General features: G+C 43.2%; 3 protein-coding genes across 3 annotated transcripts; 2 read left to right on the forward strand and 1 right to left on the reverse strand.

Annotated features, from left to right (window-relative positions):
• The first annotated feature begins 1,401 nt into the window (after window positions 1-1,401).
• Window positions 1,402-8,713, forward strand: LOC133025748 (chitin synthase chs-2-like). The gene is made up of 22 exons (XM_061092490.1): window positions 1,402-1,427; window positions 1,900-2,035; window positions 2,292-2,480; window positions 2,577-3,456; window positions 3,748-3,931; window positions 4,041-4,136; window positions 4,483-4,635; window positions 4,731-4,905; window positions 5,001-5,102; window positions 5,229-5,370; window positions 5,465-5,665; window positions 5,747-5,862; window positions 5,947-6,115; window positions 6,215-6,394; window positions 6,491-6,769; window positions 6,861-7,032; window positions 7,119-7,153; window positions 7,259-7,323; window positions 7,475-7,585; window positions 7,674-7,888; window positions 7,988-8,156; window positions 8,501-8,713. Exons 1-22 carry the CDS (start codon window positions 1,402-1,404, stop codon window positions 8,711-8,713), a joined length of 4,008 nt encoding a protein of 1,335 aa, XP_060948473.1.
• A 4,020-nt stretch (window positions 8,714-12,733) lies between these two features.
• LOC133025637 (C3a anaphylatoxin chemotactic receptor-like) lies at window positions 12,734-17,049 on the reverse strand. The gene is made up of 3 exons (XM_061092352.1): window positions 16,909-17,049; window positions 15,243-15,429; window positions 12,734-14,338 (listed from the first exon to the last, which is right to left on the reverse strand). The coding sequence occupies exons 2-3, from the start codon at window positions 15,420-15,422 to the stop codon at window positions 13,451-13,453; spliced, it is 1,068 nt and encodes a 355-aa protein (XP_060948335.1). The 5' UTR covers window positions 15,423-15,429; window positions 16,909-17,049; the 3' UTR covers window positions 12,734-13,450.
• A 1,810-nt stretch (window positions 17,050-18,859) lies between these two features.
• si:ch211-171h4.5 (sialic acid-binding Ig-like lectin 7) lies at window positions 18,860-25,472 on the forward strand. Its single transcript, XM_061092336.1, has 12 exons — window positions 18,860-18,887; window positions 19,152-19,205; window positions 19,595-19,773; window positions 20,109-20,259; window positions 20,627-20,784; window positions 21,130-21,283; window positions 21,905-22,041; window positions 23,348-23,486; window positions 23,978-24,083; window positions 24,329-24,347; window positions 24,876-24,953; window positions 25,321-25,472. Exons 2-12 carry the CDS (start codon window positions 19,157-19,159, stop codon window positions 25,399-25,401), a joined length of 1,251 nt encoding a protein of 416 aa, XP_060948319.1. The 5' UTR covers window positions 18,860-18,887; window positions 19,152-19,156; the 3' UTR covers window positions 25,402-25,472.
• Window positions 25,473-25,703: the final 231 nt, after the last annotated feature.

Here is a 25,703-nt window from a genome sequence, read left to right on the forward strand (position 1 = left end):
AGACGGGTGGACACGCTGTTTGTTTTGTGACCCTGAGCTTCATTAGAATCATGTTTAAATTATCATAAAGACGACGCAAATGTCTCCTCACACAGGAGGAGAAGGTCAGCAGGGTCAAATAAACTTGCTTCATGTCACATCACTCTCGACAGGCAGTAATTAGCAGCGGTATCGGACATTTGATACGACCGCAGCTCACAGCTTCTCCCCTCGGTGTTGCCAGCTGTTTATTGAACTTTTCATTTCCGGCTGCAAAACAGGTGTTTTCCCACCGAGTCGCAGCAGGAAACCAACACTTACCTTTTCTTTGTCCAGTTATGCATTCAAGCTGATTCAAACTAACTAACCTGTCAAAGCATAAACAAATACAGTATATCAACAAGTGCAGGAGTTATCTGACCCCATGCATTGTTATTTAATAAATCGTGCATGTTCAGAGGCTGTCTCCAGATCAACAAGTAAAAACACTTCAGCTTGTATGTCCACATTTTTTCAAAGTGACAAGCAGAGTGAGGCGAAGCCAAACAGGGCGGGGAAATATATGAACCTGAAATAATGGACACACAATACGGTTATGTGAATCCAGGTATCATTTTTTTAATTGTTGGATTAGATTCACTTGAGGTTAAATTCAGATTCAGAGCCTGACATCCTCTCGGGTTTTTATGTTCCTTGATTGCTTTCTTCAAGATCCATGAATTATTCTCTTTCGGAAATAATGAGTCCTCCCCGATCCAAAACTCATCCTTCCACCGAGTTTCGTGGAAACTATTTTAATGGATTCAAAGTGGAGACAATTATATCGAACGTCATAATCAATCCAATTGTTCTGCCATGATAACCACACACACATTAAAACAATTAAATATGAGCTGTACAACATGTCCTTAATGCCTCTTGTCCTACTTCCTTCTTTTAAAATTACATAACAAAAATGTGGGGGGGAGGTAAAAATGAAAAGGGAATCAGTCAGACAAAAAGGAATAAATATGTTGTTAACCCTAACCCTAAGTTACATGAGAGGAAAAAATTGTGGCAATATATAATGTGAACAGCTCCCCCCTCCCACCTCAGACACATCTGCATCTCTGGGAATGTTGTCAACCTGTTTTTATGCAAAACCCGACCACGACTCCGACCCTGATCCCAGACCAGACCAGACCAGACAGCTTCTGTTGGAGTTTGTTTCCCAACACACAGAACATGCTCGTGTGAGAGTCGCTCAGGAGAAATTCTTCTTTGTTGGAATTATAGAGCAGAATTACTGAGGCTTCTTCTGCGGAAACAATCTGCTCTCGTGATTAACCTGCAGCACTTTGGGAGGAGCTGATTTCAGATGAGTCATCAAAGTGCTTTATATACGGGCACTCAATCAGAAATAAATCATTTGTTTTCTTCATCATGGAGGAAGACAAAGACCAGCAGAAGTAAGTCCGCACTTTACATATGATGTATTTATAATAACCTTAAGTCAACTTTCAGCCATTCATATTTATTTTCAAGGATAACGAATGTGAGAATAGTGAAATATTAGTGAGACTTTTAGATTTTAACTTGTTTTGTTATATTTTGGAATCGAACACAAGTTCTGTTCTTGTTTAAGCAGAAAATATATAATGTATGTTTCAAAATGTTTTTCTAATCAGATGTAACCACTAATACATTCGTTATCATTCAATTATGAAAAAATGTCCCCATTATTGCAACTTGTCGATTCATTTAAATATATTGTATCATATTGTCAGGTACCAGCATTCATGTAACGATACATTAATAAACACAGTACCTTATCTTTTAATGTTTTTTATTCTTAACTATACTTCTTTTACTATTTGTGTGTATTTATCACAATTTCCTTGATCAGCTTTTTTGACTCTGAACTCTTTGCCGTGTCCTCAGCCGGTCGTGGGACACCTGCCGGGAGGTCCTCCCCATCGAGGACGAACAGACGCCGTGGAAACTTATCAAAATACTCAGGGTCATCGTTCTTTGGGCCGTCGCTCTGATCGTGTTCGGCTTGGCCCTCTGCAGCAAGGTCTGTTGTTTTCTTAAATGTTTTAAAGTTAGATAAATGATATATATGAGCACAGCTACACACTGAAGAATTATGATTAAATATGTTCCTAAATGAAGAGGAAGTGGGTCACAGGATTTCTGATTCAATTCTTATTTTAGAAGTGTTTTTGTACATTACGGTTAAATTAAATGTTGGTGTAATGAGACGACCCAGTGAATGTCTGTGGAGCAGCTGCTGATTTCACATTGACTCAATCTTCTCCTCTGATCCACAGACGTCTTTCCTCCTCCTCATCACTTTGGCAAATGAAGGCACAAAAGTTCTGCCACTGGAGCAGAAACCCGTCGCCCTGCTGTGTATCGGCTGCTCTCTCATCACCTCCAGTGTCCTTCTACTTCTCAAAAGCCTGTGGAAGGTCTGCTACAGCTCCTCAAAGCTGCCAGGAAAGAAAACTATTGCTTTGGTAAGACGAGAGTCAACCTCTGAGAACATCATCCCTGACTCTAACAGACCCCGGCTGGTGTGAGTGTTGTTGAATTTCATCAATTCTCTTCTTCAGGTTCTGTTCTTCGAGTTCCTCGTGGCAGCGGGGGCAGCGATCCTCACCATCGTAGCGATGCCACACCTGGACATCGTGACCAACGTGACGATACTGAACGGTGTAGCCGTCCTCTCTACGCTGCTGCAGCTGACCGCTCAGTGCAAAGCCAAGGAGAAGAACCACTACGTGCTGCCCTCCATCACCGCCTTCCTCCTCATCCTGCTGGGTTACATCCTCTTCATTGTCCTGTACATCATAAAGGATCCTACTGACATGAAGATGCTCACCTGGGTGGGTCTGGCTGTGGGTGCGTCCTTCTTGGTGTCCTTCAACTGGTGGGAGAACTACTTCCAAGTGATCAGCAAGGACAGCAGCTCCGTCTTCCTCAAGGATATTTGTAAAGAGGCAACAAGGTGTCAGCACATCCTGAACATCCTCTCCAGCGGGCTCAGGATCGCGGTGACCGCCTGTGTGCTCGGAGCCTACGTCCATCTGGCCAAAATGGACTGGGACATCGTGAGGTCCATCCCGAGCCGCGAGACCAGGATCATAGGCATCATCATCGGCGTCCAGCTGATCTCCTCAGCGCTCTGCCACTGGTTCGCGGTCGCCGGCTGCAAGATGCACGCCCTGCGCCGGTGCTTCATCCTGCCTTTGTACCTGGCCTCTCTGGCTGTCATGGCCCTGCTCGTCATCCCCGTCATCGTTTACTATCAGCAGTTCCGAGTCAGTCACAATGGAACCGCAAGCGTCAACTTCACCAGCTACTGCGACCTGGTTGTGAATGGAACCAACGGCAGCCTGGATGGCAGCGTGTTCCCCCGGCTGGTTTTAGATGTTACACACACTCTGTGCTTCCTGGACATGTCCAACATGACCGACATTGGCTTACTGACAGGTAATGAACCAGAGCTTTGTCTAAAGTTCAGTGCAATGTATTTTCACAACCATACAGTACCTACCCAAGAAGTTCCTATAGAGGGACACATAGTTTTGTCTGCATGTCGGAGTAAATGTGCAGCTCCTCTGGGCACCACACCCTGTTCCACATACCCCAGAGCAACAGTGCTTTGCTGTGTGCAGGAGCCACGAATCCACACACAGCAACCCGCCCTCAAAAAACCTCACATCCTGATGAAGCTGATTTATTTTCAGAATTTTGATCGTCCATCTATGAATCTTCCCTCAGGTTCAGCCGTGGCCTGGTGGCTCGGGCTTGTGTTGGCCACCGTCCACCTGTGGTACCTCAATGTGAATCGTATCCAGAGAACCCAGGACATGTTCGTGCGGAGGCTTTACGAAGGAGCGTTCATCGAGCAGTCGCTGCTCCTCAACACCCGCTACGACATCCAGTCCAAGAACAGGAAGAAGAAGTGAGTGTTCGGGGTGCAGGCGAGGGAACAGTCTCCCATCTCCTTCCATTACTACGTCAATTTGTTCGATGTCACTCATTTTCAAATATGCAAATCCTATCATGTGCAGTTTTAAGGGCATGGAACCAGTGATGCTGTATCTGTGTGCGACCATGTGGCACGAGACCTACGATGAGATGATGAACATCATTATATCGATATTCAGGTGAGTTAACTGGAAATCATCCAGGCCCAACAGTCTCCTCATGAAACCACATTTACATTCAGTAGATCCGTAATTTTATCTGCACCAAATTGCACAAACTCATAAATATCACTTGTATATGATCCATGAAGTTTTCTCCGGGTAAGACAAGGAAAATGTTGAAAAATGCAATGTTAAGTAAAGTGACAAAAAAAACTCCTTGAACCACCACCTGATCCGGATCTGGACCAAAATGGAATGAGTTCCTTCCTGATCCATGGCACCTTCCATAACACAGGAGACTCTTCACAAACAAAACAACATGCAAAGCTCACAGCTCCTCTGCTTGTTTCTCTGATCCCTGCAGAATGGACAGGTACAGACCAAGGACACAGCCCAAGTTCGACGATTTCTCCTTCGAAGCCCACATATACTTCGATGATGCGTTCGAGGGGAGTCAAGTGCATCGACTCAACGAATACGCAAAGAACCTCGTGGTAATCTTGAAAGAAGTTTACGGGTAAGAGCCGGTCAACGGTAGGTTTGAGTGTTAATCCCGTGATGTTTGGCAGACCACCAGAAAAACGAAATGTTCCTCTCGTTCTCCGTCCTCAGCATCTTTTCAAACGCTGATGATAAGTTCTTTGTGAAGCGGCATTACTTCCCCGACCAGAAGCTCATACAGACGCCGTACGGAGGTCGTCTGGTCATCACCATGCCTCAAGGGAACCACATCTACGTTCACTTCAAGGACAAAGACCTCATCCGCCACAGGAAGAGATGGTCTCAGGTAGGAGAATAACAAACTAGAGGTAGTATTCCACACATTGCATATTTAAAAATTCAGTATTTGAGAATATGACATTTTTATTTCTGGCTTTCTAGGTTATGTACCTTTACTATCTCCTGGGCTGGAAACTCTTGTCTAAGTATCACGGCCGCTATCAGAAGGGATGTGAAGAGAAGGAGCTGAGAGCAGAGCTCCAGGTCAGACTCCAGGGAAACCTGCTCACTTTTGTTGATCTTGAACATTCATGCAGATCATTTCTAATTAAAACATGAAAGATTTTACTCTTACAGTTTAAACCAAGTGAACTGTTTGTGTTGCTGCAGAAAGAGAAGCACAACACCTACATCCTGGCTCTGGATGGAGACACAGACTTCCAGCCGGCCGCTGTGGTGCTGCTCATCGATCGGTTGAAGATGTACCCGCGGGTCGGAGCAGCTTGTGGGAGGATTCACCCGACGGGATCAGGTCGGCATTCAGTGACGAAAAGAAAGATAACTTCAAACGGAGGAAATAGGAACGATTTGAGTCAGAGTTGACAGTATCTTCACTTCCTCTGCAGGTCCTGCTGTGTGGTTCCAGAAGTTTGAGTACTCGATCAGTCACTGGCTGCAGAAGACAGCGGAGCACACGATTGGCTGCGTGCTGTGCAGCCCCGGCTGCTTCAGCCTGTTCAGAGCAGAGGCCCTGATGGACGACAACGTGATGAAGAGATATTCCACCAAGGCCATGGAGGCCAGCCACTACATCCAGTACGACCAAGGTAACGGACGCTGCTGGATGGAACGTCCTGTCAGTCTGAGGTGTCCTCCGTCCTCCTCTCACTCTTCCCTGTCCTCTGCAGGTGAGGACCGCTGGCTCTGCACGCTGCTGCTGAAGCAGGGATGGAGGGTGGAGTACAACGCCGCCTCCGACGCCTACACCAACGCACCTGAAGACTTCAAAGAGTTATACAACCAGGTGAGAGCTGCAGGTCGTCAAACCCTGATCCCCAATGTGAGCCAACGGGAGACAATCATGCTAATGTTTATTTACCGATGGTAGCGACGGCGATGGGGACCATCCACCATGGCCAATGTGGTGGATCTGCTGGGCTCCACCACGACCATTTGCAGGAAGAACCCGTCCATCTCAAGACCCTTCATGTTCTACCAGCTCTTTAACATGGTCTCAGCCATTCTGGGACCTGCCACCATCTGCCTTTTAATTGCAGGTTGGTTTTCATTTATTGCAATATAAACCCTTTGCTCAATGGCCAGAGCTGCATGTAAGTTCAACCCTGCGTCTGTTCTCGTTCCTCTGTGTCATCCAGGAAGTCTGTCCTTCATCTTTGACATTCACAGCGCTGCCTCTCTGGTGATCGCTGTGATTCCTCCAGCCATCTACCTGGGGCTTTGCTTCAAGCTGAAGGCGGACACTCAGATCAAACTGGCAGCAGGTTTGAGCATCGTCTATGCTTTCCTCATGTTGGTGGTGACCATGTCCATCATCGGTAAGTTGTGTTAGAACCAGTCAAACTAATTACGTCACATCATGTGGAGCTTCTTGATTCTGATTGTGCTGCTTTTGCACCTTTTTCTTCTGTCAGGTGCAATGATCAAGGACAAAACCATCCTGACGCCGAGCAGCATCTTTGTCATCGCCATGGCCCTCATTTATATCATCACAGCCATATTGCATCCTCAGGAAGCCCACCTTGTGTTCTACGGCTTTCTCTACATCCTGTGCGTTCCCAGCGCGTACCTCCTGCTCACCATCTACAGCATGGTCAACATGAACAACGTGTCCTGGGGCACCAGGGAGACCAAGCCTGCCGGGGGGGCTGCCGCGCCTGCAGCGCCCAACCCGCAGCTGACACAGCAGAAAGGTGAACTTCATCAACAAGCCACTTACACTACAAATCAAGACCAATATTGTTGTTTTGATTGATTGAACTGAAGCTGTTTTTCCTCTCACAGCCAAAAGCGGTTTCTCCTCATGGTGGAAATGTTGTAAAAAGCCCAGCCAGCGGTCTCAGGACCCTCGGCTGACTGTGAGCCAGGAGAGCATGGTCCCAGATCCCGAGCAGGCCGAGCCTCTGCCCCAGAACACCATCGTGGAAGACAACAGGATCCCCGAGGGAGAGCAGGGGTACGTTCTGAGGGTCCGACGTTGATTGACATGAAAGTCTTTTAAAGCGTGAAGTGATACTAACACTTTTTCTGTTTGCGTTTCAGTCTGACAACACCTGCTTTCGACTGTCAGAGCCAAAGTAAGTTCTCATGGAAAAATCCCTGGAAGCTTATTTTTGTGTAAAATACTTTGACACATTTGCAGATGTGACGTTAACTCACACTTGTCTGGCTCTGGTCTCCAGGTTGGATCACGGAACTCCAGGAGTTGTCCACGGACATGCAGCTGGTGGAGGACACACTGGACGAGGTGCATATGTCTCTTTTGATTGATCGGTTTCATTGAATATCACATTTGAACCTGCCTTGTCCAGGAGAGAGTGATGCTGAAGGAGTTTGAGTGAATGTGTGAATATATCGGGAGACAAACTAAAAGACAGGTTTTCTGTGTCTTGCTGCAGGACGAGCTGGGCTTCTGGGTGGACCTGCAGGAGAAGTATCTGAAACCTCTGCCCGACGACAAAGAGAAACAGAAGAAGATGGCCAATGACCTGCTGGAGCTCAGGAACAAGGTCAGGGCCAAGACGTTAGGTGCAGTTCCCGCCTGAGACCAGAGTGCAGTCGTCCTGATACTCATCTCTTCTTTCTCATCACACACAGATCAACTTCGCCTTCTTCATGATGAATGCTATGTGGTTGGTGGCGACCTTCACCCTGCAGATCTTCAACGGCGTCTTCGCCATCAGGCTCCCAAAAGTCACGCTCGACCTGGTAGACACCGGAGAAGACGCACAAATCGACCCCATCGCCTTCATGTTCATTCTGGGATTCGCCTTGTCGGTCATCATTCAGTTCTTTGCCATGATTTTCCAGAGGTGACCACTTGTTTTGTTTTCTCCACCTTGTGATGCTCGTGATGTTCCCACTTCCAAACTGAAATAATAATAATCTGTTTCTTTTTTGTGTTTATCCAGATTTAACACCCTGATCCACTTTGTTTCCTTCCTGGACACCGAGCCCAAAGAACAGAAACCCAAAAAAATTAAATACAAGAAAGGCAAAAAGGTATTTACAACCACTACTAATACTAATCTACACGAGTGCATTGAATCTAGTCGAGTTAAAAACGTCATGGGAGCTCAGGTCATGAGAGGTTTTCCCAAACAACTGTTATAACACTTTTATTTACTAAGGTTCACAAAACAGTGAACCAGTGTAAGTCACTTTGCATTCAGGATCATCATGTGTCCTCAACCAATTGTCATTCTTGAAATAATTAAAACTTGCTCAGAGAACAATGTGTTGGATTTACCTAATTATCGGGGCTGGTGCATCTAATTGGAAGGCAAACACTTTAATTGCTCTAAGTGGTGGAAACATGAAGTTCTGTTGTATTGACATGAACCGCACCCTGCTGAGCACTCAGCTGCCAGCAGGTCGCTGCTGTTTCTACTTTACACACTAATGTTCATGCATTCTCCTCCCAGGGCGCCAAGGGCGACGCCAACTCCGTCATCGACTCCGTCATCGACTCCGCCATCGACTCCGGCTCCGCCATCAGCTCCGGCTCCACCCTCGGCTCCGCCACCATCTACGACTCCGGCTCCGCCTACGACTCCCAGGACGACTCCGACTTTGGGGAATATGACTTTGACTCGAGGTTTTACGGTAGCTCTCCGGATGAAGGGACTGGGGTGTGAACACAGACTCTCAGCACGAGCAAAACCTTTTTAGAACTTGGAAATTCCTGCTGTTGATAAGATTTTGAAAATGTGTTTACCTATACGTGTTTTATTTATGTGAAGTTGTCATTTATTCGAGTGTATTTCTTTATAGAGATTTGTTGAACCTTTGCACGAAAAGAGAAAACAACTCGGGGGGCAAATAAAAAAACAACACAACCTGTTGTTATGAAGGATCTGTTCTGTTACACAGTAAATCTTTGCTGCTTCTATTTGTAATGTGAAGGTGAATGAAGGAGATTTTATGTTTGTGGCTTCGTCTAATCTTATATTTATTGATAATCACTCTAATTGAAACTGTGTTGGTACCTTTATTGTCTAAAGACTTATTAGTGCAGTCTTCTTCTCTACTTCTGTCTGTGTAGAATAAACATGTGAGCTTAAAGTGTTTGCTGACTTCAAAAGAGAAATCTCTTCTTTTTAAATAAAAGCTGCTCTAGTGCAACACAAAAACTGTGAAGAGCAAATATAGCAGTTATATATTAGGATCTTTTTTGATATTTATTTTTGAACTAATGAGAAAGAAGAGTCTAACAAACCAAAGGATTTTGTTTCTTGTTTGCAGTTTTGCATTTGATATGACAATGTGATTCATCTAATACTGTTTATGTTCCTGTCTGTTTGTAAAAAAGCACTTTGTTATGAATACTATGTTGAATAACCTTTCAATAAAAATTTTGGGCGATAACTCACTCATTTTGTGGAAGTTAATCTGACTAACTTTACTATCGACTACAGGTCAGAGGTCGTGTTTTTTCTTACTGAAGTTAAAAGACAAAGGAGAGTGACACAGAGCATCTCTCTCCACCAAGGCCCAGCAGGCGATTTAACCTCTGCACTTAATCCGTCATATTTATTTGAATATAGCTTCAAAACTTTTGAAGACCCATAAAAACAGTTTTTGACTGTGATTAAAGTAGAAACACAGAGAGACTTTCCTCTGTGTTACTTCACACACACGTTTAAGGTCTGAAAATGTGAGACACCTCAACTCACTCATATTACATCGACTGTGACCCAGACCACGTAATGTAGTTCCAGAAGCAAATGAAGATGCAGAATATAATATGTACATTATTACCATGAATGATTATTATTAACCAAATTATGTGAAATAATGTCGTCTACAGATGTACAAACAATCAAACAAACTATCGGCCAGAGGTGGAAAAATAACTTCCTGTGGAAACGTGACTCTATGAACCTCCTGCATCCGAATTAGGAAAAATATCTCAATGTAATTGGTTCTGTGGCTTCCAAACGACAATGAATGTATATTTCTCAGCGACATGTTGTCCAAGCTCTAAACTGAATGAAACAGTGAAGGTCGGACTCTTCTCTGATCTGCTCAGAGGTGAAACCCTCTCATCCTGCTCTCATGCTAATGACTTAATACGACCACGCCTGGAAATAGGGCGTGTAGTCGTAATTAAGCAGAACAAGAACAAACGTCATTAAAAAGTATTTTTATTCTTAGGGAAAGAACACACACTTGTGTGATCCACTGTTGACATATTAAAGTGACTGGTGCTAATTAAAAACAAGGGTTAGGGTGAGGTTGTGTTATAAAATGTATGATCAAATTAAACAAAAACAAAAATAACTTTCTTTTAAAATGTTTACATTTAAAAACAGACTCTCAGTCCCTTTAAGTTGACCTTGGATTCTGCATTTCCCACAATGCAACACAACATTGTCTTTCATTTGACGTCAAATTGTCAAACCGTGCACCTTCCGTTAGCAACACTACACAACTTCTCTACATTAAACCAGCAGCTCGATGAAAATCAGCTCCAGTTGAAGAGTGAAGCTGAACTGAATCCATCTCTATCTACATCTGTTCTATATATATCTCCTGAATCCAGAAATCTGTGGCAGCGACGGCTGGAGCTCAGCTGTTGAACCTTGGTGGAGGTTTGAGTTTCTAGTTTTCTATGCGTTAAAGTAAACAACATTAAAAAGTGGAGTTGCCTTCAGGTCACAGTCAGGACGAAGGAAACGGAACAGAATCTGTTACGTGTCAGTTTCATGACGTCCTCAGATTCAAGTGAACAGAAGCAAAATCCGTCTGTGACGATTTATCAGTTTTGAACGAGGCTGTGTTGTTGTCTCTTAGTTTGGTGGGGGGTGCAGAGGTAACACAATCTGAATTATCAACCTACAACACTATGAATGAGTGAATGTTAATATGTTTGTTTCATGTTTGCCCATATGACCTCTCTTTTATAAGGTGATACTCTTTTAGGAATGTATTAATCATCCTGTTTGCATTACACTGTTGCATACCCGTTAATTACCATTATTATCTTCATTACTAATGGTTTCTGCACTAACATCAACGGCTGCGTAGTTTGAAGAGGCATCCACGCAGCTCCATTGTATGAGGGATTAGTGGAAGACAAAACACAACAGGCTCTTAATGACTGGGTGGGCCCCAGCAAGTCATCATCCTCTATAGGAACCGGAAACCATTAAGACATTAGGGCCCTGCCTGTGAATCTGACAGGATTCTAAGGACAAACATTTATTCCAGTTTAATCATCTGTTTGTTCGCAGCCGGAGTTTGTGCAGGAGCGAGTCGTCCTCGTTCATTTTTAATTGTTTTATGAGGCAAATAAGGTCAAGTATGCGTATGGACGTAAAGAACATGTGTGTGTGTGTGTGTGTGTGTATGAGGGGTTCCAGGTATGACTGATGTTGTGGGGACTTACAGCTGCTCACACAGTGAAAGGTAATGTCCACGCTGACCCACACTTTGATGTCCCCTCGCCACAGGAAGTACAAGTTCTATTCCTCGCTCACGCAGATCCAACATGAACGGACCTGTGACCGTTAGTCCCACAACATCAGCAGATTCTAAGTGAAGTCGTGTTTAAGATTAGATTTAGGTTTAGTATAAGGTTTAGGTTAGGGGGTTTTAAGTTAGTTCTAGGTTTATGTTTTTGATAGGTATAAGGTTAGGCTCAGGTTTAGGTTCAGTGAGGTTAAGGTTAAGGTTAAGGTTAAAGTAAAGGTTAAGGTTAAGGTTAAGGTTAAGGTTAAGGTTAAGGTTAAGGTAAAGGTTAAGGTTAAGGTTAAGGTTAAAGTAAAGGTTAAGGTTAAGGTTAAGGTTAAGGTTAAGGTTAAGGTTAAGGTCAGGTTAGAGAAGTCTCCAAGAATTCAGCGTAAGTCGATGTAGTGTCCTTATGGAGTAATGGAGACACAACTGTGTGTGTCTGTGTGTGTGTGTGTAAATGAATTCACCAACACCATTAAAGGAAAAACTGTACAAATGATATGATTGATTGAAAACAAAAATGCAACTGGTTTAAAGTACAATTCGGAGGAAAGTCACATAGAAACTTCTATTTTCTTTTCCTGTTGAAATGAAATCATCACATTTTCACTCTGAGCTCCTCTGACTTAAGTTTTGAAATGTTTCAGAAAGTGAAACTTCTAATTCGATGGTTTCACAACCTCTTAAGTCATCCAGTTACTAGTGAGACGATCACATCCTCTTTTCACTGTTTGTCTTTTCTTTCTGTTAGTATCTGTCACACCAGCGTCATTGTGTTGTGTCCTGCTGATGTGTGAGTCGCCTGCAGAGCACACGTGTGTTTTATGAGCCGGTCTATAAGAACGCTCCTGATGCAGAAAATGAGAATATTCATGGACTGTTGAGTTTCACCTTGTCTGAGCGTCTGTCTGCATTCAGCGCCAGGAATAAAGTTATCACTGTGTTTCCTCAGAAGTGTCTCACTTCCCTGCGTCTCCAGACTTGGTTCCACTTTTCATCCAACACTTTAATCACATGAATCAAACATGTGCAGGAAAATCTGATTGAATGTGTCTGTGGCGTCACTGTGAGGATCAGCTGTCTGAAGCCAAGCAGGAAGTACAAACACTTCTGTAAAGTTACGTTCAGGTATCTGTACTTTACTTGATTATTTATTCATGATTTTCGACTTGCAACATTTTAACACAAATATCTGAGTGTTATTTTTGCTCCATCACAACTTGTGTTCGAATACAGAAGTTTTATTATCACAAAAACGATCTATACATAACACTTCAAACTTCAATGATTAACACCTCCACCAAACAGAATATGTTTTCATCCCCCTCTCATTATTCATAAGCTGGATTACACAATAACTTGGAAGGTGTGAGTAAACCTTACATATGTTCTAAACGAATCTTAAATGACAAAAAGATATGTACATTACTTTTACATTACATTTAATTTAGTTGACGCTTTTATCCAAAGCCACTGACAATAAGTGCATCAACCCCGAGGGAACAAACCCAGAACAACAAGAGTCAAGAAAGTACAATTTCTTCAAAAATAAAGCAAAACTACAAAGTGCTATAACTAAGTGCCATTTAAGTGCTACTAAATTGTAAGTTTCTTAAAATACATCTCTTGAATAATATACTGCAAACACTAGACATCCTTTCTTTTTCTCTTACTGTAGCAGACGGATATTAATGAGTGTGTGTAAATTGGTGCAGATCCAAATAAAGATTGGTGGGGGTTAGGGTTAGCACCTCTAGTGGACATTTCCGGGACTGTTGCCAGGACATCGTGTCAGATGGAGATGGAGAGGAACTGATTCCAAAAGTTCGATTCCCCCTTCATTGATATTTCCTTCAGTTTCACTCTGACATACATTTACTGTCCAACTCCCCCCCCCCCTTCACAGTGATTAAACCACGTCACGTGTTTGGTCGTTGAATCTGATCGATTTTAACTGCCTGACTCCTTCTTGTCGCCACGGCAGCGGTTTGTCCACTGTCGTCCAGCTCGTGGGACTGGGTCGTCTGTCCGTCCACGTCCTCTGCCAGAGCCTTCCTGAACACCCCCGACAGACTCTGCCTGAAGCGGCCCCTCCTGTTCAGCCCCATGCAGAAGTACAGCAGCGGGTTGATGCAGCTGTTGAAGTAGGCCATGCTCTTTGCCAGAGGATGCCATATCTTCACCACCTTGTTGTCACTGTCCACCATCTTCACCAGCTGGAGGCAGTGGTACGGAGCCCAGCACAGGAAGAACGCAATCACTAAGGACGCTAATATACGCAGAGGACGCTTTTTCCCAGACAGACGAGTGCGGCGGATGCCGAGGCCGGTGAGGAAGTAGCACAGGACGATGACCAGGAAGGGCAGCACGAAGCCACAGATGAAGCGGATGGAGTAAAGAGCAACTTTGGTGCTTTCGTCGCCCTGTGACTCCTTCACCTCAAAAGAACACTTGGTCAGGTTGTTCTTGCCCAGGTAGACCCGTCGGTAGACGAAGTACGGAGCGCTGAGGACGATGGACGCCGCCCAGACGCAGGCCGCCACCACCCGCGCCGCACACAGGGTGCGCCGTCGCTTGGTGAAGACCGGCAGCCAGACGCAGAGCGCCCGGTCCAGACTGATCACCGCCAGCAGGAAGACGGAGCAGAACATGTTGGCGTATTTGAAGAAGCCGTTGAACTTGCAGAGGAAGTCGCCAAAGAGCCATTTGCCGAAGAATAACTTCTTGACGAGGGAGAAGGAGCGAGTGACGCAGAAGATCAGGTCGGCTATCGCCAGATTCACCAGCCACACGTTCATGGCGTTCGGCTGAGAAGGAAGAAAAAAAATATCAGGTTTCTCAACTGAGCCATGAAGATCAAGTTTCTGCGTTTGATTGAACTCAACTGAAACAACTGATATTCAGAGTCTCGTGAGAAAACTCCCTCCAACAGTTTGACCTAATTCTAGTTCTGAGAAACCGTAACAACACGTTTCCTGCAGACAACTCTGCAGGCGTGAAGCCCTGTGGTGCAGGAGGTCAAAGTATTAATACCTCAAAATAAAGTAAAGGTGCAGCATCTGACTTCAGGAAATGAACAAAAAAGTTTGACAGTATTTATAGCAGAAGAACCCAATGCAGAGAGGCTTGTGAGTGTAAGTTCATCTACAGTACAACACGTATAAAAATACACTCATGGCTCATAGCCTCAACACGTTATATCCACCTTGAGCTTGAAACCAGCCACCCAGACTTTTACATTACATTTAATTTAGCTGACGCTTTTATCCAAAGCCACTTACAATAAGTGCATCAACCCCGAGGGAACAAACCCAGAACAACAAGAATCAAGAAAGTACAATTTCTTCAAAAATAAAGCAAAGTTCAAGTTTCTGCGTTTGATTGACCTCGACTGAGTCAACTGATATTTAGAGTCTTGTGGGAAAACTCCTTCCAACAGTTTGATGCAATTCTAGTTGTGAGAAACCGCAACAACACGTATGCAGACAACTCTGCAGTCGTGAAGCCCTGTGGAGCAGGAGGTCAAAGTATTAATACCTCAAAATAAAGTAAAGGTGCAGCATCTGACTTCAGGAAATGAACATAAACGTTTGACAGTATTTATAGCAGAAGAACCCAAAGCAGAGAGGCTTGTGACTGTAAGTTCATCTACAGTATAACACGTATAAAAATACACTCATGGCTCATGGCCTCAACACGTTATATATCCACCTTGAGCTTGAATCCAGCCACCCAGATCACCACGGAGTTCCCGGTGATGCCGAGCACCACAGTCAGTGTGTAGAGGACGATGGTGACGGTGTCCATGATGGCGTCGATGTCCACCGCTGTCCTGTGGTCGTCCTCAGAGGACTTGAGGATGTGCAGCGGCACGGAGGCGTTAGGAGACATCGGGAGGCTGCAGACACAGAATCAAACTTCCATCATATTTAAATACAGAAATGAATTCCAGTCATCAGGTCCATGCTGGTCCTACTTGAAAAAACTGCAAAACATGGAGACATTACTGAGTATGTCTAAAAGAAAAGATATATTTATTTCATACCGCGATTGAAAGAGCGTTGACATACTTAAGAGCTTTAAACATATCTAAGACTTAGCACATCATATTTAAATGTATTAAATATATTTATAGTTTTCCTTTTTCTTCTTCTTTCTTATATTTTTCAGTTGCAACAACTCCTGAAAACTTCATCTGATTTCTAAATTCACGAGAGGTAAATTACGTCCATTTTATTAGACACACAAATCTGACCCTAAATAAGGACAAAACAGAACTGTGACATGACGCCGACACTTTTTATAAGCTGTCCGACAATATTGATAATTCTGCTGAACCGCATCTAACACAACACAACACACACACACAAACAAACGCACACACACAGAGTTTTATTTTAAGCCTATGCACACAAACCTTGACACATTCTCATACACATGACTCAGCTGGGTACATTTGACTTGTCCACAACACAAACACACTCACACACACACACACACACACAAACACACACACACACACACACACACACACACACACACACACACAAACACACACACACACACACACAAACACACACCAGGAAAATGGGAAACAGCTAAATTTCTTCCCGTCTGCGGTCAAAGGTGAAACCTGAGAACATTAAATTAAACCTCTGAAAGGAACAATGGTGAAAACAATATAGTATAAAACAAAATAGCCTCAAGAAGAAGAAGAAATTCTGAGTAAAGAGGCAGAGCTGAAATTTCATCCATCGATACTGACTCATGCCAGTGGAAGTAATTTCTTTGGTTTGTGCAGTTTACAGAAGGAAGGTCCTCGAAGGGGAAATGAAAATGACGACAGACAACAACACAGCTTTTTGCAAAATAAACAGTAAAAATAGAAATGGTTTAAATGATATTAAATAAATATTAAATAAATATTAAATATAATTCTCTTCAGGCACCAGACAGCAGTTTCACAGCTCAAAGAAAACATCACTTTTACAGGAGTTGAAGACGAGAACTTTCTTTGTGTTCTTCATATGTTTTATTTCGATGTAGGGTGCCCCCTTGGTCCCTTTTGCCCGTGGCCCCTAAAGTCCCTTGAAACGCCCCTGATCTTTGACAATACTCAGAACCAATGAAAAACAAAAACAAATCCACTTCAGTGAATCTTTCTGTTTGCTGCGATAGAAAAGATGAACCTGCTCTGGGTGAAACTCTCCTTTGAGCTGAAATGTGCAAGTTCACAACACAACCATCAAAATGAACCTGATTCAACAGATCGTTTGAACACAGAGCAAAATATTCAAAATATGAGTGTGTGCATTAATTAATATCTGTTTTAATGTCATCGCTAAAAAGCTCAACAGAGTATGTCCTGGTTACTTACTTGTACGTGTTTGACGGATCTCACAGCTCCGAGGTCGGTGTCTCTGTGGTCAGAGGCAGAAGTGAAGACGCATCAGTGGCTTGTTTACGAAATTCAAAAGAAACTCAAACATTTGTTGCTTTTAACTGCAGCCACAGGCAAACACACATACACACATACACACACACACACACACACACTCACACACACACACACACACACACACACACAGACCCTTCCTCTTTCTCTCCCTCCTCCTTTTATTACTGTGTGTCTGACTTTGCCTTCCGCATTTCCTGTCACTCACTTTATCTCCCTGTCGTTGTCTCTCTCTCACACACACACACACACACACACACACACACACACACACACACACACACACACACACACACAGACACACACACACACACACACACACACACACACACACACACACACACACACACCACACACACACACACACACACACATGCGCAGAGCTCATTAGTGACATGTGTTTCTTCGGAACTGGGTCAAAGACCTCATAAGTAATTGTGATAATTCCAGGGAACAAACTTCTACAAACTTCCCTTTTTGGGACTTCTACTTAATTTTATTTATCATCAAGCTGTTGCTGCTGATTCTCGGCTCCACTCGATTTCAGTTGAATAACTTTCTTTCTCTCCTTTTCCCACAGTCAAGTTTCAATAACCAGTTCCTTCTTTCTCTGGCCCTCAGGTCACTGTTGTTGAAAAGGGTCACAACAGAAATATATTCTGACCACCGAGGAGGAAGTCATCCAACAGGAAGTGCTGCGATTGAGATTTCATTTAAAAAGAGTTTTTCAAGGAAACGGCTCTGAGGGGGTCTGATGTGGGTTCGACAGAACGATGGTGACGAGCTGGTGGGAAGCAGGTGGAGATGAAGGTTGAGTGTGTGGGTCAAGGTCATGACCTCACTGATGGTCCTCACAGGTAAACAAGCATGTGAATCGAGCATGTGCTCAAAAATATATTGAAGGCCAGTCGTCAGTGTGTTTCCTGGTGTGTGGGACAGGAGTGTGTAAGAGAGAGAGAGAGAGAGAGAGAGAGAGAGAGAGATAGAGAGAGAGAGAGAGAGAGAGAGAGAGAGAGAGAGAGAGAGAGAGAGACAGATCCTCTTGCTTATGCTGCCCACTAGTGTCATAAAGTGAATTTGTTTTTGAGGTTTTCTTCCTCCTCAGATTGTGAAGTCTCTCCCTCATCATCAGTTGTGTTCACACAGTTTGTGAATCAGAACCAAACTGTGAATCATGTTTCATTGTTTTCACACAACAAAGACCCAGGAACTCTTCCCTCACTCGTCCTCCCCCCAGAGTTAGGGTTTGGTTTTTCAAATGCTTCAACACTGTTTTCAAAATGATTGAATGACGACATTTTATGCATTCGTGCAGGAACCACATAGAAATATAGAGCGTGAGCAGAAAATGTACAATAAACACAAACTCCCAAACAGCTGATTTCAACTGCAGCTAAATATCTATGCACAATTGTGAATTACACATACACCAAATATTTCTAAAGCTACACAACTTATTTAAATATGTACAACGTGTTTCTGCAGCTACTTTACTTTATAGAAACATAACAAGTTTTTCCACAGCTACGAAACTAATGTACACATTAAATAATATTTTTACTGCTACAAACCCTTTTTTCAAATTGTCAAAATATTTCCACTAATACAAAGACAAAAGTTCTGACACACACACATTGTGTCCCTGCATCTCTACATAATCGCATGTTGTGAATAAGCATTTAGTATAAAATGAGAACTTTACAAAGTGTGTTTTTGCGACACTTTGAAACGTGACAACATCTGTTCCAGAAAGTTTCCGTCAACATTTCACCACCGACGCTGCTTCCACAGGTTTCATCACTTCATCACAAACAGAAGTTCTGTGACCTCTTCCTCTTTTTAAATATTCTCTCTCTTTCTCAGAAAACGCACACACAGAACTGCTCACCACCACTCCACAGGTAAAGACAATGTGTGTGTCTGTTTGTGTCACAGGTTCGATTCCTTAGTGTTACAGTTGCACTAGACGGCAGCATTCACACAAAATGTGTTGTTTTTATCTTCCCAGAGTTTTAAACCGTTGTGTCAGTAAATCTAGGGGGATATTTGTTGTTGTCCTCATACAATCTTTATTTCATTACATGCAAATTGTGATTTTTTACTTTTTTAAAGTTGGTGTTGGTTGTTGTTTTTGTGTTGTCGTGGAAACGCTGCTTGTCCTCCAGCTGAGATGGGTGTTGGTGTCACGGACGTGGGTTTGCTCCTCGCTGTGATGCAAGGTCGGTAGTTTCTGGATTTTACTCAATTCAGGTATTTGAAGATGCGGAAATGAAGTTAAAACATTAGTGGACGGAGTAAAAATATTAATGTCATACTATAAAAATATTTTTTTAAATACTGTTTCATCTCAAAACTTTTCTTATATTTTCTTATCCTTTCTTTTGTTGCATATTCTACCTTATATACAAAACATGTTTAAATTATGCTAAAATGTACGATATTTAGCTTTAGCATTAAAGGAAACCATTCTCATATTTGCAGTGAATTTTTGTACTTGGGTGAATGTACAAAGAGACTTTCCATCGTTGTTAATGGAGGAGGAGCGAGTCGCGGGTGGAGAGTTTGATCTGATGCAGATGAATCTAAAGTCCTGTGTTCTGCGTCTCAGGCGTCTTCAGTGAAACTTGGGTTCTGACGGCGCCTCGGAGAATCGTGGGCATCAGCGACTCCTGTGTCACGGTCCCGTGTCACTTCCAGGTCCCTGACGAGCAGCAGGCAAACATCCTGAACTGCTCCAACAGCGCTAACTGGAGGAGAGGGGCATTCTTTAATCCAAAGACTGAACAGGTAAGAAGTCTGTCTTTATTTTTGAGCATCACTTAAGTTGAATTAAGAATGACAACATGCCTAAATGGATGGCTCGATTAATGGAAGGATAGATGGATGGATGGTGGATGTTTGGGTGGATCAAAGGATCGAACATTGTGTGTATAGATGGAAGGATGGTTGATGTGTGAATCAATTAAAGGATCGAATGTTGGGTGGATGGGGAAATGGATAAATCTATGGATGATAGGTGGATAGATGAATAGATAAATGGAGAAATGGGTTGGTGGATCAAAGGATCGAACATTGGGTAAATGGATCATATTTTAAACTTAATTTCCTCAAAACTCTCATAGGCAGAAATAATCGGCGACCTAACGAAGAAGAACTGCACCACGGTGATGAAGGGCTTCTCAAACATCCACAACGACTTGTACTTCTTCAGACTCGAATGTCCGAACCTCAAATTCACTTTCCGAGATGGGATCAGCATCAGCACTCAATCAGGTACGACTGGAGGAAATCTGCTGTGATCAAATGGGCAAATAATTTACCACACATTATTGATCTGTCTCATTTTTTTCTCAAATCTTTGAGCCTTTGGTGCCAAGCGTCAGATACGATGACTCGGATCACAGCTTCTTCTGAGTGTTGAGTGTTTATATCACAGGGGAAAATATCGGTTCAAAAGATTTCTGCAGTGTAGATGAGGCCTGGATATGTTTAATAATGGGACTGATGAGGGTTTACTACTGAGGGATTTTCTAGTTGATCCTTTAAATGACGATAAGCAGAATCCGTCTCTGGATGTTTAACTTCCTGTCTCTCTTTCTTCAACTGGCTCTTTGCTGGTTGATGTCCTCTGGGACAACAGAGCCGTCTCCTCCTCAGCTCAGCGTGGTGGGTCAGGCGTCAGAGGGCGTCCAGGCCCGGCTGCAGTGTGAGACCCCGGTGTCCTGCTCCGTCCTGCCCCCCTCCCTCACCTGGTCCCCCCGTGACGCCTCCAGCCAGGAGGAGTCACACATGAAGCAGGTGATGAACCGTCATTCATTCATTCCTCAGACCAGGGTCCAGACCCACTGGCAAAATCAACTCTGACCAGAAGAGGCGTTCTGGGTCTGGATCAAACTGAACCAGGGTTTGTTTGCAGAGTGAAAATCCTTCTTTGGAAAGTTTGGACTTTCTGACCAATCACAGGAAGTTGAGACAGAACTGTACTTACATGCAGAGTCAGAATTCATTTTACAGCGACAACTGACTCTTAAAGTTGTCCCTTACTTATAAAATCATGAAACTTATTTTGATGAAGTTGTTTTGTGGTACACTGGTACACTGGGGTTTTGTATCAATGGGTCTTATTAACTTCTCTAAAAGCAGAGCACAGACGGGTCGATGACCATGACCTCCACGCTGACCTTCATGGCCTCGGCCGACCATCACAACCAGAGCATCTTCTGCTCGGTCTCCTACCCGCTGTCCACCGGGGGCAGCAGCTCGCCGGCGGCAGCAAGTCGAAGACTCAGCATCCTGTGTGAGAGACTCAGTCTGCAAACAGCGCCCTCTGCTGGCCCACATGTTCAGGATGCTTTACTCATTAACAAACGCTTTGATAAACTTAACTTCCTTAAGTAAAAGTATGAAAAATCATCAGTTCCTGTAAACATGGACCTCACTACTCTCAAGAGGGAAATATCGTTCTTTTAATTCTGATTCCGATGATTTATTCATTTAATTACTGACACATTTGACAGGTTCTTCCTCTTCTTCTTCCTTCCTCATACTCACTTTTATTTACTACCCTTTAATGTATTGCACAGTCAACATGTTGCAGCCTGACACAACCTGAGGGGATTTTTTTTGCAAAGACGTTGGTTTTTCTTGATCCTGAGTTTGAAAAACTGAACTTGTCTTAACTTGGCGCTGACGGAGGAAACGAATGAAGATAACACAAGATGCCATTGTGTTGCAGGCTGTGCTGCTTTGTGACCTTTGAGGAGGAAGTAATGCAAAGTCTGAGCACAAGCAGGACTATTTGATCGTGAAAGTTTGAGTGAAAGTTTAGCTAAATCTAAAAAATAACTCAGACAACAGAGACGACTTTCTGAGGCACATGAAGAGTAAATCGCAGGTGTTGCTGTCTGTCTCCCCACAGATGCTCCTCGATTCACCAGGGCAACAATCAGCCCGTCCGGACCGGTTTTCGAAGGGGAAACCGTGACGTTGACGTGTTCGAGTGACGCAAACCCTCCAGTGACGCGCTACACCTGGTTCAGAGAGGAGCGAGGGCAGGTGAAGAGTCGTTGTGTTGTTATGAATGAAGACGAATGAAAGAGAAGAAGCTGTGCCCGGGCTTTTCCTACTGCTAAACAGTGTTAGGTCCGGGCCTCATTGTTTTATATGTAGTTTGCAGTGGTGGGAAGTAACGAAGTAGAAATACTTTGTTACTGTACTTAAGTAGATTTTTCACATATCTGTACTTTACTTGAGTATTTATTTTCCTGACGACTTTTTACTTTTACTTGTTACATTTGAACAAAAATATGTGTACTTTCTACTTCTTACATTCTCAAACTGGCTCGTTAATTGAGCGGCAAAGGTTGACGCAGCTCTCTCTCTCTCTCTCTCTCTCTCTCTCTCTCTCTCTCTCTCTCTCTCTCTCTCTCTCTCTCTCTCACTCTCATCTAGAGTTCAAAATTTGTAAAATTATACATTACATACATTATAATCATATTGTTGTTATAATTTTTCAGTCAGTTGAGATAAATCTTGAGGAGAAACATTTTGGATTGTTTTGTGTCTGTATAGGATTACTATAAAAAGCACTCTGCATTTTTAATTTTGGTACTTGTACTTTTACTTTTGATACTTAAGTACATTTCAACACCAGATACTTTTGATACTTAAGTACTTTTAATATGAGCTACTTAAGACTTTTACTCAAGTCATTTTCTGACGGGTGACTTTCACTTTTACCGAAGTCACTTTCAGGTAAGATATCTGTACTTTTACTCAAGTATGGCTTTCAAGTACTTCGTACACCACTGGTAGTTTGTGACGGATTAGAAGGAGGATGAAGATGCACTTGTCTTTCATCGAGTTCACTTCATCTTCCTGTGGCTGTGGCCCGGCGCTGAACACTTGCAACACAATGTGCTGCAGGAGCTTTTCACCCCTGGGGCAAGTTCCTGTCATGAGGAAACTGATGTTTCTGGAACTTTGAGTGTCCACATACTTTTGGCAATAATGTGTGATGTATGGATCCAAGGTTTCTTTGAAGGCTTCATCCATCAGGAAGCGGATGCGGTTGTTTTGTCTGTGTTTCTGTCCGTTTTTAAACTTAAACGGGTTCACCAGCATTTACACACTTTTATCAATCAATCAATCAAATTTTATTTGTATAGCCCATATTCACAAATCACAATTTGTCTCATTGGGCTTTAACAAGGTGTGACATCCTCTGTCCTTAACCCTCAGCAAGAGAAAGGAAAAACGAATAAAAAACCCTTGAAACAGGATAAAACGAACGTAGAAACCTTATTTTTTTTAGCTTTAACCGAATCGTTTACTCACCTCCTCACATTTGTCGTCCTCTCAGATCCGAGCGCTCGCACGAGGACAGACTCTGGATCTGCAGGTCAGCCTGTCGGACAGAGGGGCGTATCTGTGTCAGGCTCAATCTCCCAGAGGATCTCAGAGGAGCACATCGGTGTCTCCGGAGGTCGGCGCCGCTGAAGGTAAACTTCTCTACGTGCATCACTGACGAATCTAAGAATGGACGACAGTGTCTCGATCAGACCTCGGAGAAATGAGTGAGGCTGCAAACACAAAGTGATTAATCATATGAAGATACAGAAAGTCATTTGTTTCTCAGATGATCTCTGGGCACAAATGATCTTCTGTGGTTTGATGTGGTTTAAAACAAAAAACCTGCCTCCTCCACGTGAGCAGATGGGACATGGACCAGACCAAAGAATTAAAGTAGACATTAATACATATTTCTCAAAGATGGAATCTGTCATTTTAGTTCCTATCACGCTGATGTATGTCCAAGTGAAAAGATTGATTGTACTAAGTTAGGGTTTTAAAACGGCGTCATGATTGACAGCTGACTCTTGATTGGTCGAGCTTCGTGAATGGTGAAGACTAATGCTGACTCATGTAAACAAGTTCAGACACATTTGAGGAACAGTGAAAACTCCTTGACCTTCTCCCTGTGTGGTGGCAGCCCCAGGCCACAGTGAAGCTCTGGTGATGATGCCCTACGTCCTGTGTGGAGTCGTGTCCGTCCTCTACGTCCTGACGGTCCTGGTGGATTTGTACAAGTACCACAGGTGAAGAGAAGTTTCCTGAGTGGGGTCGGGTATCTTCTGGGGGTTTTCCCGCCCTCACCGCCTCCGTTCATATCCTCCTCTCTAGATTAAGATAAATATTAGATCAGGTTATTGTTGATTAATTCTCAGGAACGCTCTGTTCACATGAAATCCCCACACGCTCCTGCTGTACCAGTTTATCTCCTCTGTGCTTCCTGGGAACTTTGGTTAATGTTCACTCTGTTTGTTTTTCTTTTTCTGACAAGTCTCTCCCAGCGGCTGAAGGTAAGAGTTTTTCTTTCCTTCCCTTCAGACAGAGAAAGTGTGAGACAGACGAAGTGAAATACAGTTTTCCGCCCGACACTGACACACAGCAGACTAGACTAGATAAGGTGTTTGACGTCAACACGTCACGCTCGAGTCAGAGTCTCCTTACCGCCGAGGCAGGAAGTCAAAGTGACTAACCTTTAAACGTGTAATAGGTCAATTTTCCTTTTAAAGAGCGAATCAATCTGCTCATTTTCAAAACAAACAAGTGTCAGAGTGAAGTGTCATAAAAAGGCAATTATAAATATACTGAATGATAAGAGGAATAAACAGTTTCCTGCAGAGCACATGCAGGAAACATGAGAAGGAACTGGGAGCCGGATGAAATGGAAAGAAGAGGTGTTGCTCATCAGACACACACGTCCACCGAGGCCCAACAGTCTCCTGTGAAACCACAATACTCTGACAAATCAAGGAAGACGTAGAAATATAAATTATAATACATATAATAATATATCAAAATGTTTTTTTATATGTATTTTGTAGAAGATTGAGGTGAAGGGGGAATGCACCTACACTGATCTGAAGACCAACCAGGTCAACTCTGACTACGACCAACTCCAGGTATCTGGAAATCACTCTTCCCATTTTTTACTAGTGTAACATTTGGATTTCCTCATTCGACGTTGTGTGTTTAATGGGATCTTCCAAGGATAATGAGTTGGGTCACTACAATGATCTAAAAAGTGTCCTATCATTAGAAAACTTAACTTTTTGAATATTTCGACCACGATTCTGCAGCAGATAAAAGTAAATAGCTAAGTCATCTTAAGTGCTTTAGTAGTGTGAAAGATGCCTGGTTTCTAATCGATGGGTCAGAGACGTTTGGACCAACTCAAAGTTCTGCGTGTCTTCATTATGTTTTGTTGCATCATCTGAATTCTTATGTCCTGTGTTTTATTCCATTCGGTGTCTTCTTGTTTCCCGTCAGCTGAAACCAAATCCTCCTCCTGAAGTTCCCGAGTATGAGAACAGCAGCTCCATGCAGCTCACAGTCACAGACGGACGCTGAGAGGAGGAGTCACTGCTTCTATCAACGTGTTTTTAAATGCATAAATGTACGTGTTTGTTAAGTGGCTTCAGATTTACATCGGGTTTATTTGTCTCTGCTGTTGAATTCTTTTGCACACATTCATCATATATTTGAAAAAAAACTAAAGTGGACTAAAAGCTCTGAACCTGTGAATAATGTTTCATTCATTTCTCATCTTCTCTGGTATGTTGGACGGACTGCTCATGTGGACTTGACCTTGAGATATTTTGTAAAGCAGAATTCGTATGGAAAACAATAAGGAAACTGTGCTGGTGTAGCCA

The sequence above is a fragment of the Limanda limanda genome, chromosome 19 (assembly GCF_963576545.1).
Source record: "Limanda limanda chromosome 19, fLimLim1.1, whole genome shotgun sequence".
NCBI classification, from domain to species: domain Eukaryota; kingdom Metazoa; phylum Chordata; class Actinopteri; order Pleuronectiformes; family Pleuronectidae; genus Limanda; species Limanda limanda.

Excerpts from the sequence above, each read along its gene's own strand:
- si:ch211-171h4.5 (XM_061092336.1), top strand. The coding sequence starts at position 19,157 with ATGGGTGTTGGTGTCACGGACGTGGGTTTGCTCCTCGCTGTGATGCAA. Across the intron at positions 19,206-19,594 it reads GCTCCTCGCTGTGATGCAAG|GCGTCTTCAGTGAAACTTGG; the intron begins GTCGGTAGTTTC and ends TCTGCGTCTCAG. Across the intron at positions 19,774-20,108 it reads TTAATCCAAAGACTGAACAG|GCAGAAATAATCGGCGACCT; the intron begins GTAAGAAGTCTG and ends AAACTCTCATAG.
- LOC133025748 (XM_061092490.1), top strand. The coding sequence starts at position 1,402 with ATGGAGGAAGACAAAGACCAGCAGAA. Across the intron at positions 5,103-5,228 it reads AGCTGAGAGCAGAGCTCCAG|AAAGAGAAGCACAACACCTA; the intron begins GTCAGACTCCAG and ends GTGTTGCTGCAG. Across the intron at positions 7,586-7,673 it reads TGCTGGAGCTCAGGAACAAG|ATCAACTTCGCCTTCTTCAT; the intron begins GTCAGGGCCAAG and ends CATCACACACAG.
- LOC133025637 (XM_061092352.1), bottom strand. The coding sequence starts at position 15,422 with ATGTCTCCTAACGCCTCCGTGCCGCTGCACATCCTCAAGTCCTCTGAG. Across the intron at positions 14,339-15,242 it reads TGGCTGGATTCAAGCTCAAG|CCGAACGCCATGAACGTGTG; the intron begins GTGGATATATAA and ends CTTCCTTCTCAG.